Raw genomic sequence first — 19,415 nt, forward strand, 5'->3', positions numbered from 1 at the left:
CTCCAGGCTCTGAGCTGTCAGCACACAGCCTGATGTGGGGCTTGAACTCATGGACCGTGAGATAATGACCTGAGCCGAAGTTGGACGCTTAATCGACCAAGCCACCCAGGCACCCCTATCTTTTGACTTAGATGGTAGTTATATGGGAGATTATATAGATACATTTACAGAAAGATATATATATATATTTTTTTTTTCTCTCTCTATCTCTACATCTAATATATATTATTAATATTCCAAGGAGGTATGAAGAATGAAGAAACTCAGGACATGTAATATACTGAAAACCAAGTGAGGAAAGTATTTAAAAATGGTGGGGAAAAAAGACTGAGATTTGGTATCTGGGTTAACAGGGTACAGACTGCTGGTGACTTTGACAAAAACAGCATCTATGGAGTAGTGGATTAGGGGAGCAAAATCTTGACTGAAGTATGCTTAAAAGAAAATGAGAGAAAAGTATCCACAGACAGCGAATAGAAAATTCTGAAGGAGTTTTGTTGCAAATGGGAGCAGAGGAATAGAGCAGTATCTGGCAGGGGAAGTAGGATTATGATAAGTTATTTTTTAGATAAGTGAAAAGAAAGGTGTATTTGTGTGCTGCTGAGAATGATCCAGTAAAAGGGAAAAATTGATGATGTGGGAGAGGCAGGAATTTCTGGAATGAAATCCTTGGGAAAACAAGAGGGAATGGAATCTATTGTACAAATAGAAGAACTGGCTTTAGATAGGAGCAGTAACAGTAATAGGCAGGAAGGAAGAATATACGTGCACAGATGCAAGTAATGTGGTGGGTAAATGTGGTAGTAGTAATCTGTGAGAATTCTCTTACTGCTTCAATTGGTCAATGAAAAAGGAAGCAAGGTCAGAACACTAAAATGAGAATGGAAGAGAAAGTGTTAAAAATTTGAAGAGAGAAGAGAAGGTGTAGGCTCGGAAGACGTGGTAATTTGGAATTACCAAAACTAGGTTTTTGTTCCAAGTTAGTACAATGAAGTGAGAGGAGGGCAATGGAGGCCAAGGTTTATGCATGGGATTGTTTACAATGATGGATCATGTAATTTTACCTAGGTGAAGAGGGAAGAAAGGACATGAAAAGGTTGAGGGATAGTCAAAGTTGGAAGGTATCAGTGTGGCTGAAGTGATATTGGAGTCAGGTTATTACAGGTAGTGAGCTAGCCAGGAGATAGTGGTCAGGAAATGGGACTCATGAGATCAAGATTACAGAGGTGTGCACTATTGGTAAGGAGATGGTCTTGGGGTAAGACCCTGGGAATGAGTAGCTGAGGTAGAGTGGAGGATACAGGGGATTTTGCTGATGATCTGAAAGAATGAAGGAATGACTATTGGGATCAAACCTTTCACTCCTTGTTCTCCTTGGAGTCCTCTATCACCTGGAGATCCTGGAGGGCCTGGAGGGCCTGCTTCACATATCTCATCACCTGAGATAAGATGAAGGATAACAAGCTACTTGTGAAATATTCAGAAGGCTAAACAAAAAGAAATCCTGATAGGGTAAAAAAATATTTTCAGTTACTTCTCCGTGGTAATGCAAGGACCTATAAGCAAAAGGAAGATATAATACTGGTGATGATTTGAAGTGAAAATTTAAACATCAAAGAATCACCAAAAATCAAAAGTAGAGGCAGCAGTAGAATAATGCCAACCTTCAGCTGGATTCACTTACAAATGAAAACAAAACAAAAACAAAAGAATTTAGGAGAAAAGTATATCTTACTAGGAGGGATTTGAGGGCCAGGAGGGCCAGGAGGCCCTGGAAGTCCAGGAGCCCCAGGCTGTCCATCAAGTCCAGGAGATCCAGGAATAGAAAGTCCAGGTGGACCTTCATCACCTTTCTGGCCCCTTTCTCCAGGAAAGCCAGGGGGGCCAGGAGGACCCATAACTGCAGTCCCTAAGATAAAAAACAATTAAAGTGATAAAATGATCTTATTTTGGAGATATTACTTTAGTTCTCAATGAGACATAAGTAATGAAAAGATCTTCCTTTAATGTATAATGCAGTTATGTTGTTTTTTCTATGAGAATCAATATCTGAAGAAAGCATGAAAAGATTTTTTTAATGTTTATTTATTTATTTTTGAGATAGAGAGAGGCAGAGAGGGAGGGAGACAGAATCCCAAGCAGGCTCTGCACTGTCAGTGTAGAGCCCAATGTTGGGGTTGAACCCACAAACCATGAGAGCACGACCTGAGCCGAAACAAAGAGTCAGATGCTTAACCGACTGAGCCACCCAGGCACCCCACATGAAAAGTTTTAAATAATGTAAGTACCAGTTTGAAAGTAAGAAAGAATAATTTAGTGTAGCTTTACTACTTTTGGAAATGTACTAATAACCCTCTACCCACTCTTTGATGCTATGATCTTTTAATCTAAGAAATACTAGAAAACCATTAGCAAGAGAAAAAGAGGCATCTCAAAGTTCTCATGTATACATGGCTCTATTTCTGGACATTCTTCTGTTGCAATGTCTATTCCTGAACCACAAACATATTTTTATAATAATGAAAGTAATTATTATAATTATAAATAATTTGAAAACTGTTTTCAAAACGGGTAAGAAAAATATGCCCATCTTTGTCCTTTTTAAAAACCATCCTGGAACACTCGGGTGGCTCTGTCGGGTAAGTGTCAGACTTTCGACAGAGAAAGGGAGCCTGACTTGGGTCTCGAGCCCACGGACCATGAGATCATGACCTGAGCTGAAGTCAGAGACTTAACTGGCTGAGCCACCCAGGTGCCCCACTGTTTAACTGTTTAAATGAACTAACTCTCTCTCTGCTCCTCCCCTACTCGAGCCTCTGTCTCTCTCTGAAAAATAAACATTAAAAAAAAAATCTTTATTAGACTTATAAATTTATCTTCTAAATGCATTTTAGAATCAACTTGTCAGTTTCATTTTTTAAAAAAACAGCGGAAGTTTGAATGAGATTATTTGAATTTAAAGACTAAATTTTGGAGAATCAACTGTTTATAATATTGAGTTCTTATATTAAGAAATTTTACAGAATTCTGAAAAAAAGGCATACGCATCTTCTCTTGAGTTTATTCATGGGTTAATTTGATTAGTACTGTGAATTTTATTGCTATTACTATTGTTAACTGGATTTTTTTCTCTTACATTTTCAACTTTTCATTGGTGAAGAGGAAGACAAATTATTTAAGTATGCAACTAGCATATCTGCCCACCTTGCAAACATTCTAAATTCTGGTAATTTGTCATTTGATTCTTTTAGGCTTTCTGGGTAGATTATAATAGGGTTTGTAAATAACTAAAATTGTGGGTTTTGTTCCATCCTTACACCAGACTTGTAGTGAATTGGCTGGGCACTCCAGTATAAGGATAAACAGTATAGGCGACTCTGAGTATGTGTATCTTATTTTTGACTTGAGTGAGAATGTTCCTGATGTTTCACCACAAAAATATGACATTTCCTGTACAGTCCTGTACTTCCTGTATGAAGCAGATAGCTTCATCAAGTTCCCTTTTAAACTTAGTTCAATAACTTCTTTACCCTTTAAAAATGAATGGATACTGAATTTTATTGACTGCTTTCTTTGCAAATATTGCCTATTCTCTTTTAATCTGTCAGTGTAGGCAATAATAGAAATGTTAAGCCATCCTTGCAATCTTAATATACTTCTGAATTGATCTTCTAATATTTTATTTAGTATTGTTGCTTCTATGTTCATAAATGAAACTGAATTATATTTATTACTAGTGTTATCTCCCTGGTCACTTGGCATCAATGCTTTTAAATTAAAGGTCTTTTTTAAAAAATATGTTCTGAAAAAGTTTGTAAAATATCAGAATTTCCCACCCAACAATTTAGTAGAATTCATTCACAAAGCTGTATAACCACTCATAAAACCAGTGCCTTTTTGTGGAAATTTTAACATTTCCAAATTTTCCATGGTAATTAATCTACTTAGTTTTTTTACTTTCTCAGGAAAACTTTAGCCATTTATGTTTTTTGTTTCCTGAGGAATGCGTATTTCATTTAGAATTTCCAATATATTGATATAGTTTTACAGTTTTCTTATAATTAAAAAAAATAATTGTATTTATGGTAATAATATTTTCTTTACTGATTTTATTTGTGCCTTCACTTGCTTTTCTCTTGATCACAGTTTATTCTTATTTTTATCTTTATCAAATTTTTCCTAATTTTTTTATGTTTATGTTATTTCTTATAATTTTTTCAAAGTAGCTCATTTATTTTTAGTATCTTTAATTTTGTGATAAATTAAGGATACCATTTTGGCTATGTTTAATAAGTTTTGATATAAGTTAGTTTAGCATTCAGTAGACTGTCATTTCCATTTCTGTTTCCTCTTTACCTCTCGAGTTATTTACAAATGTGCATTTTAATATACAAATGTAAAGAAATTTGGTGCTTTCTGTTGTTAATTTCTAACTTCATTTCACTGTGGTCACGGAGCATGGCTTGTGTATAATTTTAAAAGATTTTTTTCTGATTGAATAAATTTCTATAAATGTTTCATGTAAGTTTGAAAATAATGTATATTCTCTGCTGCACACAGCTTTTCTCTTTCCCACATACACAGTTTAATTGTCTTACTCAAATCATTTATACCCTGATTTATTTTACACATCCTTGGTATGTTAGGGATTTACCAACTTATCACTTGTAGTTTTTCAGTTTTCACTTTATATATTCAAAGCTGTATTTTCAGATGCATGGTTTCATGACTTTTACATCATTGTGGTTTAATTTGTCTATCTATCCATATGAAATGTCTTTTTAATGTATTTCTTGAATTCTATTTCATACTATATTAGAATTGTTAAACCACCTTTCTTTTTGATATCACTTGCCTAATATCTTTCAACTGCTGTATTTAAAATTTTTTATGTCCTTTTAATTTATATAGGCTTGTTATGCACAGTATATATTTTTATTTCAATTTTATTTTAGTTTTTGTCTTTTAATCAATGCTTAGTCCTTTCACATTTATTGGAGTTACTGATTTATTTTTAACTTCTTCTTGTCATCTTATATTTTATTTTCTATTTACCACAGTTCATGTCTGTTTTGTTCCAATTCTAACTTGTATTATGTAGATCAAGTTTTTTGGTTATTTTCTTTCCTCAAAGGATGTGTAAGCCATGCATTTTATTTACATTTTCTCTAGTGGTTACTAAAATTTTAGCCTATGTATTTAAACTTATATTTTTCTAAAACCTTACAGAGTTAATAATATTAGTATTCTCTTTCTCTAATAAGACAAAAAAACCTTATGATTGATTTCCTCTTACTCTCTCTGCACCCTTACATCCTATGTTAATAATGTATATAGTTATCGTTCCATTTTGTTACTTAAAATACCTCTATTATTTTTTTGATCAATACTTACTTAGACCTCATATATTTTACCAGTATCTTTCCTAACCACTGGTTCTTGCATCTTACCCATCCCCACCCCCAACTTCATCCTGAATTAATTTCTTCCTTCTTAGACTAAACTGTCCAATATCCATTTTAGAGAAGTTCTGGAGGTGGTAAACTTTCTAAGTATCACATGTTCACATTAGGATGATAGTTTGATATAATACAGAATTCCAAACTCATAGTTATTTTCTTTATAACATTGAAAATTATCTTCCTTTGACTCCATTATCTTCCTCTGACTCTTATTGCTTTGTTGGTCATCTGCTTTTCCCTCATATAGTTGTTAAGGATTTCTTTTTATCCTTAAATTCTAAAGTGTCCAAACAATGTGTCATTATGTATTTTTGTATTATTCTTATTTCACTCTTGCTTGGTAATTCATAAGCTGTTTCAAAGAGACTCATGTTTTCTTTCAAATAAGTAGAAGTTCTCAGTCATTAATTTTTCAAATATTACCCCTTGTCCCATTCTCTCCCCTTTCAACTGCATGTAAATTCTAGAACTTCTAAATTTATACCTATGTCTCTTAATTTTTCTTTCATATGATCTAATTCTATAACGTTTTTGCTGCATCCTGGGAGAATTCCTTATCTGAATTTTCTAGACACAGTATGTGTTTAGTCCACTATCTTGAAATTGGAAATCCAAAGTGTATACTTAGAATTAAATGAGACCCACATTTATTCTTTTTCCTTGGGAGGATCATGGATTGTCACTCATCTCATTATGTTAATATTTCATTAGCCAAATTTTTGAAGGGTGGGGAATAATAATTTATTAAACATACATGTGTGTCAGGTACTATACCAGATGCTTCCTCAAATTTTACATAAATCCATACTATCACTTCATTTCAGAGAACATCCAAATAAACATGCTAGGCAAGGGTGGTGCTCAGGCTGGCCAATTTAGAAATGCTGTACTATGTTGTTTATCTTCAACAAGGGAATGATATAACAGTTAGTATTGAGCCCCCAAATTTTATTTCACACCAAATCACCATGGGGATTTCTAAGCAGATATTTCTGGCCTTCTAAGTGGATAGTTTACTATTTTTATGCAGGAAATCTTATAAAACTAGGCATTATTAGAATAGCATTCCCTTCCATAGCAGCATAAAAAAATGCAACGAATAATTTTTGGATCACAGAATCATTGGGTGTAATTTATTAATAATAAAAAGTGGAAATGGTATTTTTAGGGTAAAAGGGAACTATCCATCTGACTTGGTTTTTTTTCTTTTTTAAGTACAAGTGAGAAATTTGGTGAGACAGGTTATAGTAAGAGTTGAGAAGTTTCTGTCAATTAGAAAATACTCATGTCTTTTACTGCCATGCTCACCTTGGAACTAATATGATAATACTGGACATGGGGATTAGTAAGGGTGCTGTAAACACAAGAGCATTAAGTACAGTCTCTTTTACCTGGAGGTCCAGGGAGGCCAGGTGGACCCTGTATTCCAGGAAATCCTCGCTCTCCTTTTTCTCCAGGCAAGCCAGGTAACCCAATGCTTCCTTTTTCTCCCACAGTTACGCCAGTCCCAGGCCTAGGGATTACCTTTATTATGAAAGAAAAAAATAAAGGAATTCAAAGAGGAAGAGACTTGTTCTCCTAAAAATAACCTAGAAGCTATATATGATTACAATCCCATCATTTCACAGAGCTCTTGGATGCAAAACTATTAAGACTACCACACAGATTATGGGTCACATTCGTCATCACTCCTTTCCTTCAACTGATTAGAAACTGTTTAATACCAGTAATAATATTGCCACCCTCCTGAACCCAGCCCAAGATTACAGAGCTAGAATTATTTTTTATGTCTCTAATCACATTCAATTCATTCCAATTACCTAAGCTTGATAATTATTTACTGAAAATGTCTCTCTGATTTGTCCCCTTCTTTCCTGTTGCCACAGCTACTATCCCCATCTCACACTTGGACGAACAGAAGCACCTCTGAACTTCTCCCCTTAAATCCAAATCTACTGCCAACAGATACTTTCTCAAAAACCAGTTTTTCTGTGTTAGATATGCGGTGTAAGGCCTCAAAATTCACTACTTCTTACTATGTCTGATGCCACTTTTCACCCTGGACTCTGTCAAGTCTCTTCTCACTTTCAGTACCTCTCTCCTCTATTACATCTCCTGTTATTTTTAGCAGTAAAGTTTTAGGACAGTGAGGACTATCTCATTATAACCACTTCAGGCATCTTGCACATTCTTGTCTTTCCCTCTGAATATGCCATTTCTTTTTTTTTTAATGTTTATTTTTGAGAGCAAGTGAGCGAGCAACAGAGGGTGACCATGGGAGTTGCAGAGAGAGAGGGAGACACAGAATCTGAAGCAGGCTCCAGGCTCTGAGCTGTCCACACAGAGCCTGTCGTGGGGCTTGAACTCACGACCTGTGAGATCATGACCTAAGCTGAAGTCAGATGCTTAACTGACTGAGCTACCTAGCCACACTAATATTGTCTTTTTAAAGTAGCACCACATATATTTATTTCAGTGATGCTACCATTCAACAAAGGGTGCTTGGACTCCTCATTTGTTTAATGTTTATTTATTTTCAAGAGAGAGAGAGAGAGAGAGAGAGAGAGAGTGCAAGTGGGGGAGGGGCAGAGAGAGAGGGAGACACAGGATCTGAAGTGGGGCTCGTACTCACGAACTGTGAGATCGTGACCTGGGCCGAAGTCGGACACTTAACCAACTGCGCTTACCCAGGCGCCCTGAATATGCCATTTCAAACATCTGTAATGCCATCTCCCAATCCTTCCCTTTATCAACCCACATTTTTTTCTTCCTGTAAAACAAAACAAAACAAAACAAAACAAACTCCTCTCTTTTGGGAGGGCTTTATTGATTTGAATCAACTAACTGATTATTCCTTTTCTCTTGGTCTTTGTAGAATCCCAGTGTTGAAACAATTTCATATTAAATAATCTAAATATAAAGAAATTAATCTCATAGAGCTGTAATGATAAATAAGCTTTAGTTTTAAGATTGGACTGAGGTACAAATCAACACCCACTGGCAAAGTATGGTATTTCATCCTGGCTCTGTTGGATAGAAGAAATATTCAGACAAAAGGAGACTGAAAGTTGTGGGACTTAGAATGGAGATAGCAGTTCAAAAAGGAAAGTGAGCTGCTGGATAGGACTGCAGTCCCCAAATTTCCATTTCTTCTGGTTTTTATCAAAATGTTATTATCTCATTTCATAAAGAAATTATTTCTTAGACAACAAAAGTTCTGATTTTACAATGAAAATTAATAAAAATTGTCTAAGATCAGGGCGTCTGAGTGGCTCAGTTAGTTAAGCATCTGACTCTTGATTTTGGCTCAGGTCATGATCTTGCGGTTCATGGGATCGAGCACTGCATCAGGCTCTGTGCTGACAGCATGGAACCTGCTTGGGATTCTCTCTCTCTCCCTCCCTCTCTCTGCCCCTCCTCCACTCACACTCACTCTCTACTCCCTCCCTCTTTCTCTCAAAATAAGTAAACTTTAAAAAAATTGTCTACGATCTTCTTTATGTATATCCTTGTTAGATCTGTGAAGTACTAACTATCAATATCTGAGACTAACTCTGGACAGAAATAATTAAATTAATATTACTCAAATGTCCTGAACATACAGGCTTTATGGCACTTGCACCTTTGCAGATTTAATGCAATATAAAAGCAAGAGTCTTACCAAATTTCAACACAAACAAAAGCCAATATATTAAATTGCATCAGTGATATTTTATTCTTAGTAAGATTGGAAACGTATTTGACTTAAATTTCATAGCGAATGCAAACATTACAGAAAATCCATAAACCCCCTGTGTGTATTTTCATAGAGCAGTTACCTACATTTGATTAAGAGCCCCTAGAAGGCACATACTCAGGGAAGAAAGAGGTATCAATCAGGCAATTGTATAATTGAGAAAACCTATTAAGACCAAATCCATCTTTCCAGGGCTCTGTAAGGGAAAGGGCCGATCCCTAGTTCCCCAAATTTCTTTTATTGAAACTTTGTAAGCCATACTTGCACCACCTGCTGGTTACTTGATAAATACTTTGGCAATCATGAGGCAAAACAACACAATGCCATAATTTTGGATCTTTACCATGGAGAAGTAATATACAGGCAGAGCAATACAAAGACTTTCAGGTCAACAGCACTGAAGTTTTTATATGTAGACTTTTAAGCCAGTAAAAGTTGATAATGACTTAGAATTTTGTTCTATGAGGAAAAGGTACAGAGTACATTAAGGCACAAAAATGAAAATGCATTAAGAAGTTTGATAAATGAAGACTTAAAAGAAACTTACAAGTCCAGGAGGCCCAGTTGGGCCAATGTCACCTTTTTGGCCCTGTTCAATACAAGTGTAAAGTAGGTTAGTAAAAGTCATATGAAAACACTGATTTCCTTAAAAATGTAACAGATATCTAGGTTTCATGAAGACCCAGGAATCCATAATAAAATATCTCTAAGAGAACTACTACTTGAGGTAATGAGACAATACTGAAATAAGCCTAGTCAGACCCGTGATGTTGTTTCAGATATACTAGCTATACAATTTTGACCAAATCAATTAACTTAACTGAAATAAGCCTAGTCAGACCCGTGATGTTGTTTCAGATTTACTAGTTATACAATTTTGACCAAATCAAGTAACTTAACTGACACATATACAGACCAGCCTTCTAAGGTTTTTCTAGATGCAACATCCTTTGATTTTAAGATTACTATTTTCTAGCAACTATAAATACTTTAGAAAGAAGATACTGAATAAAGAAATTGGTACCACTAGAATCAGTTAAAAGCATTATATTTTTTTACATCTAGCCTTGTTTCTTTTCATAAAACTTGTTGAAGGCATAAACTAGATGTCATTTCCATTAGTCACAGATATTTTAGAGCTGATGGACTTAGCTATTATCAGGAACAGCTAATAAATTATAACTGCTTTTGTGAGTTTGCTCTTAGAAACTAATGAAAGACAAATTCAGAAGCAAAACTGTTACTCTTAACCAGTAGCTACTACAGCATGAAAAACACAGTATATAATTGTTATTCTACTGGCCAAAACCCAAGGATAGATGTCTCTCTCACACCTCTCTTCTTGTTCTAGACTTGTTCATAGGAACTTTTCATCTATCTAAAAGCTCCTTTTAGTTTAAAGAGTTACTTTTTCCTATCACTTTATTTACTACTTGAAAAAAAAAACTTTTGTTCTCTGAGTATTTATTATCTTCCTTTATTCTAGCTGTGGTTCTCAGTCCAAGCTTCAAGTTGGATCTAGTTTAGAGATAAACCAACATTAAAATATGCACCCTCTGGGTACATTCAAGTTTGTAACACTTTTTCCTCCTTGCCTGCAGAACAAAGCTTTTCAGCACTAGTTTTCATATAAAGCAATTAGAGACCAGAGAGACTGGAAAACCGGATATTTTGTGATCTGCTATAAACAAGGGAAATGTGTGCTTCATATATTCTTTCAAGGTCACTTTTTTTCCAAAGTCACTTTTAAAATAAATAACTAAATAAATGACTTCAGTCAGGCTGTATAGCCAAATGGGAAAAAATGACAAAGAATTAGCCACAGACTTTCAGACAATAATTGCACAGAGAACTGAAATGTTTAGTGTAGACATTCTAAATTCACAGCTACAAGCCTTTTTAGTATGAGGACCTCACTAAAATAGTGCTGGATCCACTTTCTGGAGAACAAAAGTTTTGCTGATACATGCTCAAAATAAAGGCACCAACTTTTCACAATGTAAATGCTAAAGTTGAACAATTCTTCATGTATTTCCACGACATGAATTGTGATTTGTGGCAATGAACAAAAATTTAGAGGAAATGGTACAAAAGAAAAAGGAGCGATACCAAAAGATGAATAAGGAAGGTATGTTTTGAATACAAAAGCTAGTTATTTATAACTTTTTCATTTAGAACTCAACCTTGGCTTATATATATACACAATGGAGTATTACTTGGCAATCAAAAAGAATGAAATGTTGCCATTTGCAACAATATGGATGGAACTAGAGGGTATTATGCTAAGTGAAATTAGCCAGTCAGAGAAAGACAAGTATCATATGACTTCACAAACATGAGGAATTTAAGATACAAAACAGATGAACATAAGGGAAGGTAACAAAAAACAAGGAGGCGGACAAAACATAAGAGACTCTTAAATACAGAGAACAAACTGAGGGTTGCTGGAGGGGTTGTGGGTGGGGAGATGGGCTAAATGGGTAAGGGGCATTACGGAGGACACCTGCTGGGATGAGCACTAGGGGTTATACATAGGGGATGAATCACTGGAATCTACTCCTGCAATCATTATAGCACTACATGCTAACTAACTTGGATGTAAATTAAAACATAAATTAAAAACAAACAAACAAATAAATAAATGAACTCAACCTTGGCAGAGAACAGGATTATGTTAAGTGGAATAAAACCAGTCACTTCAAAGTATTAAAATTCTTACCTTTTCTCCATCCCTTCCTGGTTCACCAGGGGAACCAGGATCACCAGGTAAACCCTTTAAAACATAGAGGACAGAATGACATCAGCAAAAATGGTGAAGTAAGGATGTCCAAACATGCTCTCCTCCATAAAAGCAACAAAGAACACAGGCAAAAATGGTCAGAGTCAACTTTTTTAGAAGTCTAGAAATTAGCCAAAGGCTGGTAAGAGTACAGAGCTTTCTGGTATTTGAACCTGCTCTATTCCCATCACCCTTCTTCAGCTCCACACAGCCTTAAAAACCAACAGCTCACAATCAAGGTGAATACCAGCACCCTAGCAGCAAATGGAAGGGACAGAACTGGTTGGAGCACTTTCAAAGACCCACTGACAAAGAACTGTCATTATTTGACCTGTCTGGTGATTGTCTTTATTTGACCTGATTTGAGTTCTCCCAGGGAAAACAGAGAACATCTTTTCCCTGAAGATATCTGTGAAAATCAATCAGAGGTAATTACTAATCATGGCTGCCTAAAACATGAAACAAAGACCACAACTGTTCCCAAAAGCTAGGAACTAAGACCCCGAATTTACCTCCCATTAAACCATTTTATGTTAATTTGTGAATCTAGAGTTTATAAATTGAGGACTGCCTGTTTAGCAGAATCATCTGGACACTGATTTATCTGATTTTATTACTTCCAACTTCCAGTCTTGTTAAGAAGTATCCCTTTCTTTCAGAATGGTCTCCAAAATTTTATCAAATTTTGTCCTTGAAAACCTCTTTTAACATTACTGTAGATACTCTTGATACTGAGGTCGCTTGAAATAATGTTCCTGGACTTGCACATTTTTATTTTCCTCTTTAATTTATAGTAATTAGAATGATATGTAAAAAGTTTTATTGAAAAAACTTCTGTTCACACAAAATATCGTATGTGAATGTTTTAAGCAGCTTCATTCATAATGGCCCATACCAGAAACAACCAAAATATCCTCCAGTGAGTAAACAACCAAACTCCAGTGAGTAAACAACCAAACCTTGATACATCCCTACATTGAAATACTACTCAGCAATAAAGGGAATGAACTGTCAATATACAGTACCATGTATAATGCTATGTGAAAGAAACCTGATTCAAAAAGCTGTATACAGTATGACTGCATTTAAATGAAATTCTGGAATAAGGAATATCACAGGGATGGAGAACAGATCAATTGCTGCCAGGGGCTTTTGGTGGTAGGTATGGGAGAAGACTACAAAAGAACATTGGGGGAACTTTTGAGGGTGATGTAACTGTTTTTTTTTATTATAAAGCTGGTTATACAATTATATGTGTTTGTCAAAACACACAGAACTATACACTGAAAATGGTTCATTTTACTGTATACAAGTTATAGCTCAATTAAAATATGAACAAAAATTCCTTTTTTAAAAAAGGAATTTTAAATTCATATTCAAAAGAGAAAGTATAATCTCAATTTCTGCTATTTCCAAACTCAAGCCTGTTTGCCATCCTGCTTCTCTACCACCACATACAAATGTTGCCATTTTAGGGGGTCAGGTGGGAGGATGGACCTTTATCTACTCACTGGAATTCCTGGCTGCCCATTCTCTCCATCTTTGCCCGGTTTACCCTATAAGAGTCAAAGACATGCAATAATATAAATTTGTTATTTAGGAAGTATGAGATTAAAGAACATAATAAGTTTTCTTTCTGCCTTGGACTATATATTAAGTAGACTCTTCAGATTTCAATACTATGATAAATAAATGACTATGTCAGTTGTGACATTTTGAGACAAAGAAAGTAGGATTTACGAGGAAAGAATAAAATTACACACGCACAAACACACATTTAAAATCTTTTGTAAAGAGTATTAATAGTCGTAACACTTACTCGTTTGCCAGGCTCTCCTTGCTCACCCTTCTCACCTTTCACACCACCTGGAGGACCCTGTACACAGAAAAGTAGTTTTACACAGGTTCGTGGAGTGCTATGTAGCAATACCAATTTACATTAAATGACTCTAAAGAATTTTAGGCTACTTACTGGAGGACCACGTATCCCTGGAGGTCCAGGAGGCCCTCGGTCACCAGGAAGTCCCTATGCAGTAATAGGGGAAAGGAAAATAACATTAATACTAGAGCTAGCTAAAAACACTTTTAACAAGCTGAACAATGGACTCATGTAGTATAACCAAAGATAACAGGATGTTTCTAATTCAAAGTTGAAATTTTCTAGGCAAAAGAACCTGAGCCATCTTTGCTTACCTCAGTTAATTTCTAATGTGTGCACAAGCCAAGCTTTTAGGTAAATAAAAAGACAACACTTAAAATGAAATTATTAATGGTACATTTTATAAAAAGCAAGAATACCCATAACCAGTCAATATAGGAGCTATATAACACACATCCATTTTGGCAGAGAATTAAATGACCCGATCCATACTGATGGCAGAGTTTCAGTGAATCTGTTCTTTATTAGCATTTAAGTGAAACAACAATGTACACACTTTGTTCAAGGGTTGGCCACTATACTATAAATGATTTGTATGATCCCATCTACACTAGTAGGTACAAGGTATCAGATAATTATTTCTAAACACAACAAGGGTTTATACAGTAACACTATATTTGTCATCTAAGACAATGATGGTCTACCTTAACATGACCTAATTTCATACACAAATGCATTACCCATAATAGCCAAAAATGCAAATGATCCAAATGTCCATCAACTGATGATGCATAAACAAAATGTGGAATATTCACACAAGGGAATATTATTGAGTCACAAAAAGAAATGAAGTACTGATATATGCTACAATAAGAATGAACCCTCAAACAAAGTAGAAGCCAGACACAAGATCATGTATTGTATGATTCCATGTATGTGAAGTGATCAGAATAGGTAAATCTACAGAGCCAAAAAGCAGATTAGCAGTTGCCTAGGGCTGAGAGTTTGGGGGGAAATGAAGAGTGACAATAAATAGGAATGGGGTCTTGTAGGGGGTGGTTGAGGAGAATGTTCTAGGATTATATTGTAGTGACAGTTTCACTACCCTGTGAATATACAAAAAAAAATGTAACGGTACACTTTAAATAGGTGAATTGTGTGGTATGTAAATTATATCTCAATGAAGCTCTTTAAAAATTTTAATTATCTCAAATTCTTATTTTTAAAATACCTTCACATATATAACTATATTCCAGCTTATAATGCATTTTAATGGAAAGCCACTTTTATAGCAAAATGTTCATTGGTTTCCTGTCTACATACTCACCTGATCTCCTTTCTGAAACTCTACATCAATTGGTCTTTTCTGTTCACTGATCTGTCCAGGTGGCCCAGGGGGGCCCTGAAGGCCTTGCTCACCCTGTTTGCAAGATTTAATAAGAAAGTAATATTTCATAATTTACACAGACAATAATACAAAACGTAAGCTAAGTCAGTGGCAAGAAGAAAAAAGACAAGTTCAAATGATGAGGAAAGGAGAAAACTGAGGGCTGAATAATCAACTTTTTCCTTTACTCACCTTTTCACCCTTGGGTCCTTGGAAATTTAAGCCCATATTCCCCTGAAGAGAGACATTTTAGTTTAAAATCTCATTGACAATAACAAAAAGAATTCATACCAAATAAAAAATGTAAAGAAAAAGAAAATTACCTTTGGTCCTGGAAGTCCTGGTGGGCCAGGAGGGCCCTAAGAATAGTAGACACAGAAAAAGAGAAACAGGATATACATTTATTAAAAATTATTTGGCTTCAAAAAATTATTTGTTTTCATAAAAAGTGAGGACTTAAAATGCCCTTCAAAATAGTATCTTCTTGTTTTATTCTCACATTTAAATTGATTTTACCAATCTAGATGAATGTGGAGACTTCCTGTACCAGTATACAAGTAGGCAGAGGAAGAAATGCAAGGATGAGTAGAGGCAGAGGGGCAACACCAGTGCCAAAAATCAATACAAAAATTAATCTCAACAAACATATCAAATTTCTCATATCAGAATTATAGGTAAATGTAGGTGTTACAAGGCAATTAACTCTCTAGTTCTAAAAAGCATGTGTTTCCCTTTTTTAGTTCTGTCTCATTTTTATGTGACCTGACTTTGTATATCTGAGAATGTTTCAAGGCTTGAAAAGTTAGATAAGCATTTGTTTGCCCAAGTATATCACCTCTTGATCTCAATGGATCCATTTATTTACATATTGGACCCTGGTGGCATTTCTAAGACTTTGCTTCACCTGTTGAATCAGGGTTAACTGAAGGAACATTCAGGAGTGCAGAGTGCATCAGTTACATAGCCACAAGAGTTGGGGAAACTCAAGATGTAATAATACTCGTAGGGTTTACTGATGTTGTAACAATGGAGTCAGGAAAAAGTGCCATAGTCCAGGGTCTCATGCATTGCAGGGTGTCTACAACTAAAATAAACTAAACAAAAGGGTTTACTAATTCTCCCCAATATATTTCCAGCAAAGCAGAAATCACAATCTTTTCTGGCAGATTCTCTTAGTATTTACCAAATACTATTTCCTTCATTCAAGAATAGAGGACCAATTGTCACAAGCAAAATTGTACAATCTATAAAGAGATAATGAAAACTGTCACTTAAATATATGGGACATGAGAGATAGAGTGGCACATGAGAAATAACTTTGACTGAAGTACAATTTTCTTGCCCTTTTAAGAGGGCAGTAGCAAAGCTCTAAGTCCAAAGCCTGACTCGAATGAAATCTAAGTATTGCAGGGGCAAAAATACTCAGAATTTAATTACAGGAAAAAACATGAGTGACCATTGAGGTAGTAAAGTAAGAGAACTGGTTGCATACTCAAGGTCTTTACAAGTTGTTGCTTCTTTCCTGAGGTGCACAAATCCTTATCCCACTGCAAAATGATCCACTATCCTCACCAATCCTGTTTAGTCCCAGGCCCCTTAGAAACAAGAGCCAATATTTTTTGGGGGGGAATACCTGTTTTTTGTTCCTCTTAAACTGAAAACTGCAGATGGAAGAAACATGTTTCATCAAGTGACTAGAGAATTGCCTGAGAAGACTTAATGAAATGGCCAGAATCAGCTTCAGCACTGACACATCAAGAGGTAACCAACAAGATATTTTATTTTATATCTTTCCTTTTGTGTACCTCATTTTTCTCCATCTAGAAAATGGAACTATTACTTAGCACATATATTGTTCACCATAACATTGTAAAATAACCTGTAAATAAAATATATATATATATTATAAGCATTGACAATGCATTGTACTTTCAAGTAACAGAAACAATATTAGTATTCCTATAAGAAGTTTTTTTAAAGTAGGAGAAATGAAATTCCAGAAGCAAACTTACCATCAAACCTGGTGGTCCTGGGGGACCAATTGGCCCTGGTAAACCAGTGGGACCAGCTGGGCCCTGTTATAAAGGAAGTGAAGAAAAGGATGAAAAAAAAAACCTCTCATTATATCACACAAAGAACTACACTAAATGAGATTTATACTTAAAGAACTGCCACAAATTGCTTATACAATTCTACAATTCTGCAGTATTATAAGCAGAATTTTAAAATGTATAAGAATAAAAGGATTAACTACAAAGAAATTCAACTAAACAGAATGGATGCAACTTTTAGAAAAATTGTTTTACAGTGGTAGATAACAAATATAGGACAAATACACTGTAAGGAAGTTTTACAAAATAAAGTGATAAAGATGGGCATTTACTGGGGTTTTTATGCTAGAAATGGGAAAGGAAGGGCTACCAGTTTCAAGGTAGCTTCTCTATTTTAAAGGAAAAAATAACTATGTATTTACCCAAAGAAAATGAAAACACTAATTTGAAAAGGTATATGCACCCCCGTGTTTACTGAAGCATTATTTATAATAGCCAATATATGGAAATAACCCCTGTCCATCTATAGATGAATGGATAAAGAAGATGTGGTACACACACACACACACACACACACACACACACACAGAGGAATACTCCTCAGTCATAAAAGGAATGAAATCTTGCCATTTGCAACAACACTGATAGATCTACAGGGTATAATGCTAAGTAAATAAGTCAGTCAGAGAAAGATAAATACCATAGGATTTCAGTCATATGTGGAATTTAAGGAACAAAACAAAGAAAAGAGATAAACAAAAAGGCAGAGTCTTAAATAAAGAGAACTGGTGGTGCCAGAGGGGAGGTACATGGGGTGATGGGCGAAATAAGTGAAGGGGATTAAGAGAACACTTATTGATTGTGATAAGTACTGAGTAATGTACAGTTGAATCATTATATTGTACAGCTGGAACTAATATAACACTGTATGTTAATAAATATTTATAATAATAAATTTAAAAAAAATTAAAGATTTTTAAAAGATGCAAAAAATTAAATTAAATTAAAAATAAATAAGATTGAATACAAGAAAGGAAGGCAGAATAACTGGAACAACAGATAAGGGAATGATGTAACTATTGTGGAACACAATTTGGCATCTTGCAAAGCTGAAAATTTGACTTCAGTGAACTCCAGCAATTCTATATCTAGGTGTAAATCCTGGATTATTCTGTAATTTAAAAAAATCCCAAAACAACCAAATATTCAACAATAGGAGGCTGGAGAAACAAACTGTAGTATATTCACACAATGGAATGTTATAGGGAAGCAAAACTGAATGAACTATAGTCACAAACAGTAATATGGATGTATCTTAACATATCAAATAGAAAAAGTTGGAGAAAACTACATAAATTTTATATTATTTTCAAGCAAAATTAAACACTCTTGCTTAGAGATATACATATATAAAATAAAACTATCTTTAAGAAGTAATAGAAAACTCAAAATGGTACTTATGTCTTAATAGAATGCAGAAGGATGTGAGTCCCAAGGGAACCACAGGCTGATTCACAATTATTTGAAATGTTCTAGCTCTCAAATGCTATTTTGGGATCATAGGTGTTCATTTGGTAGTTATGGTTCATAACATACATATATTTTGCATGTATTCTGCTGCGTTTTCAAATATTACATAACAAAAAATTATAAGAAATAAAGGGCAACACTGAGAGTTCTTAACAGCACATGGATGGGTGATGTCAAGCATGGAATGAGATGGCAGTTACTGAAAAAAGTGCCCAACATTACATCTTAGTAATCAAATATTAGAAAATACTGATTATTTTGGCAAAGGGATCAATCCTTGTGAAATACAAACCTCAAGAAATTGACTACCTGATCTCTAAATACTTGAAAAATATTGTTATTTCTATGCGTGTTATCTATAGGCTAAAATAACTTATTTTCTTAAAATTATGCTTGATGTTCACTATGCATAAATTTTATTCCTTCAGGCTTCAAAACATGTTCATGTGTTATGCATAACTAATAGTGTTACAAATGATGTCTTTTAATATCGCAAATGGGAGACCTATGATTTGTATTTTCAATCAGGCCATTTACAATTATCAGGACTACCCCTACTACTTACTGATCCTCACAGCACAAGAATAAGAA

General features: G+C 34.8%; 1 protein-coding gene across 2 annotated transcripts in view; it reads right to left on the reverse strand.

Moving 5' to 3' along the window:
* COL4A5 (collagen type IV alpha 5 chain) overlaps window positions 1–19,415 on the reverse strand; it is a 243,484-nt gene that overhangs the window by 87,354 nt on the left and 136,715 nt on the right. For both annotated transcript variants that reach the window (XM_081793058.1, XM_081793057.1), the window contains exons 10-21: window positions 17,256–17,318; window positions 15,567–15,602; window positions 15,436–15,477; window positions 15,184–15,276; window positions 13,950–14,003; window positions 13,797–13,853; window positions 13,489–13,533; window positions 11,918–11,971; window positions 9,746–9,787; window positions 6,854–6,986; window positions 1,736–1,909; window positions 1,356–1,439 (exon numbers count right to left, since the gene is read on the reverse strand). In XM_081793058.1, the coding sequence (XP_081649184.1) occupies window positions 1,356–1,439; window positions 1,736–1,909; window positions 6,854–6,986; window positions 9,746–9,787; window positions 11,918–11,971; window positions 13,489–13,533; window positions 13,797–13,853; window positions 13,950–14,003; window positions 15,184–15,276; window positions 15,436–15,477; window positions 15,567–15,602; window positions 17,256–17,318 (877 nt within the window). The remainder of the gene's footprint in view (window positions 1–1,355; window positions 1,440–1,735; window positions 1,910–6,853; window positions 6,987–9,745; window positions 9,788–11,917; window positions 11,972–13,488; window positions 13,534–13,796; window positions 13,854–13,949; window positions 14,004–15,183; window positions 15,277–15,435; window positions 15,478–15,566; window positions 15,603–17,255; window positions 17,319–19,415) is intronic.

The sequence above is a fragment of the Panthera onca genome, chromosome X, assembly GCF_046562875.1.
Source record: "Panthera onca isolate mPanOnc1 chromosome X, mPanOnc1 haplotype 2, whole genome shotgun sequence".
Taxonomy (NCBI): domain Eukaryota; kingdom Metazoa; phylum Chordata; class Mammalia; order Carnivora; family Felidae; genus Panthera; species Panthera onca.